Genomic DNA, 2,961 nt, shown 5'->3' on the forward strand with positions numbered 1-2,961 from the left:
TCTAACTATTTTCTTTGTTTTAATTTAGATGACACATTTTAAATTTTAAGATTCAAATATCTATTTTTTTTTTAATTTAGATGACACATTTTAAATTTTAAGATTCAAATATCTATTTTTTATCGTAATTCTTTGTATAATTTTAGATATTTTAAATTGTCAATTATTATGACTTATAATATTTTTTACGTAGCTATAAATATATAGATTTCAAGATTCGAACATCTATCTTTCACCATAATTTTTTCGTTAAATATTTTAAATTGTCAATTATTGTGCCTTATATTATATATAAACCTCATTTTAAATAATTTAAAAATTCTACGAGTAAATTTTTGGTCAAACTTAAACTGTTTGATTCTTATAAATTGAAATGCGTCATGTAAATCGAGATAGATGAAGTATTTTTTTTTATGGTCTGCTAGATAGGCTATAGAGTTGAGAGATCCAAAAAACTTCAAGGAGACAGCGAAAGTCCAAAGAAGAAAAAAATAATCAAATTCTAAGGAAGTCTTTTGGTTCAAGAATTGTTTTATTGTCTTCTATACTTATATTATAAAATAATATACAAATTGAATCCTTTTAAAGACAATAATAAGATTCCATGTTTACTATTAGAAAAAAACTCTCTTTACGTACCAAAGTTGTCCATGCATGTGCCTTTCCCATATTTTTTTTTAAAAAGACAGCAAATAGCTCATTTGTTTCTATTTCACCAGACCACTTAGTTTAAATATATATATTCTCACCGTCCAAATATTTACTATTAGCATATACTAAAGAACCGTTAAAAAGAGTTCAAAAATTCAATAAAACACTACGATGCCCCAGAGATGGGGAGCAAGGATTTAGGGCGCGGTTGATACGAACGAAAATGTTTTTTTAAAAAATAAATAACTTTCTTTTTATGTGTATGATACATAAGTAAAAGAAATATTATTATAAAATATTTTGTATATAATTTAGATAATATTGTGCGAGATAGAGATTGGTATGGATGCGGCGGTGATGAGATGCGGTGGTGGAGTGTCTCATCGTCGAAAAATTATGTTGTATATAGTAATTAAATTTTAGTTTTATTAATATAGATACATAAATTGACGCCTTTTGAAACAAGTCGAAGATTTAATCTATTGATTAGAGATTACAAACACTATATGAGGTCGTGTGTACACGTCCTACTAGCCTATTTATAATTTCTTTTACTATAACTATTGACACCCCTTTTCGCCACAAATGGGATGAGGTTAGGAGATAGAGGTAGTATACTGTTTTCTCTACTTTTGCTGGGAAAAAAAAGGTCATATTGATATTTTAGTAAACTTTTTTTTAAAAAAAAATTAATATTTTCTAAGTATTTTAATTAATCAAATATATATAAAAAATAATTAAAAATATCTTAATAGAGGACACACCCATATAGATTGTTTATTAATTAAGCAATATCTCAAAATTAATTCATACTCTATTTAATTGATAATATTACTAGTATATCTAAAACTAAATTCATACTTCAAACTTTGGTGTTATCTTGTCCTATTTGAAATGTGAGACAAGTTTGATCTCAAAAGAAAATTATTGGCAAAGAAGAAATACTCCAATGGATTCTAAAGTTTAGGACAGTAACATGAAATAGTAATTGTAAATTTTACTTTTATATATATATTTAATGATTTTCTTATAAAAATATAATTCTAAATTAAAATTATTGAGTTCGATCAAACTCATACATTTATTTACCTTTGAGCTCCACCTTCCTCCCCCTTATAAAGCAGAACTATTCTTGTTCTTACCTTTAGCCTACTCCATTTTTTCTTCTTCTTTTACTCATACAACTGAAAAAATGATGTCTTTAGAAACTGCATCTACATCTGTTGATCCGAATTCGGGTCCTCGAATTTCCTTCTCCTCAGAATTTCTTGACGAGAAAAACTTCATATCCATTTGTCCAAATTCTCAACCAGAGAAAAAGCGCGAAAAAGAGCTTAATGCAGCAGAATTTGAGTTCTTATCCAGCAATTTCACAAACGGAAACATGACAACAGCCGATGAGTTAATTTTCGAAGGCAAATTACTTCCCTATTGGCAAATCCACCACGCTGAAAAACTCAACAAGATTAGTCTCAAAACAGAGCATGTCGAGGAACAAGTGAATGAAAAACAGGGGAGTAGTAAAGAAGAACAGAGCAGGCCAGTAAATTGGTTTATTGATGAAGATCCATCTCCTAGACCACCAACATGCACTGTATTATGGAAAGAGTTACTCAGATTGAAAAAACAAAAACAGAGGCCTTCCTCATTATCACCTTCATCTTCATCTTCATCATCCTCATCTTCTTCGAGCGCGAATTCTGAAATTTTGCACACTGATGAAAGCAGAGAGAAACATGTAGTGGACAAGATTAAGAAAAGATTGGAGAGATCTAAATCAGCAACAATAAGAGTAAGGCCTTTGATTAATGTGCCGATTTGCAGACAGGGGAAAAACAGTGCAATACCACCAATTTTTCCTATTAAGAAAGGAAGAGTAGAGAGATAATCAGAGAAGACATTACAGGTTATCATCAAATTTGTATAGATGGTCTATACTGTTTCCTTTTAAAATTTTCAAAATTTATTTCATTTGGATTTAGATTAATGTTCCTTCTAAGGATATTATGATTGTGTTTTCATTTCTTGTAATGTATTAAAAACTTATTCCATTGTAATCCCACATTTTTAGCTTTTCAATTGTTTTTTTTAATTACATGGGAAATCGGAGGTAAGGAAAGGAGATTACAAAATGAAGAATGGAATCCTTATTAACGAGAGATGAAAGTTCAGAGATAGACAGTCAATCAACTGAGCTACTGCGATCTAATATTTTTTATTTCAAAACAAGAAAAAGCGAACCATATAGTTGTTTTGAGTTCATTATGAACCTTATGTCTAGTTCACTTTCATTATAAATTTTTTCCCTGT

At 29.0% G+C, this 2,961-nt stretch overlaps 1 protein-coding gene across 1 annotated transcript; it reads left to right on the forward strand.

Annotated features, from left to right (window-relative positions):
* Nucleotides 1-410: 410 nt before the first annotated feature.
* LOC101254100 (uncharacterized) lies at nt 411-2,730 on the forward strand. The gene has a single exon (XM_069299244.1). It carries the CDS (start codon nt 1,844-1,846, stop codon nt 2,537-2,539), a length of 696 nt encoding a protein of 231 aa, XP_069155345.1. The 5' UTR covers nt 411-1,843; the 3' UTR covers nt 2,540-2,730.
* Nucleotides 2,731-2,961: the final 231 nt, after the last annotated feature.

Source organism: Solanum lycopersicum, chromosome 6 (assembly GCF_036512215.1).
Source record: "Solanum lycopersicum chromosome 6, SLM_r2.1".
NCBI lineage: Eukaryota > Viridiplantae > Streptophyta > Magnoliopsida > Solanales > Solanaceae > Solanum > Solanum lycopersicum.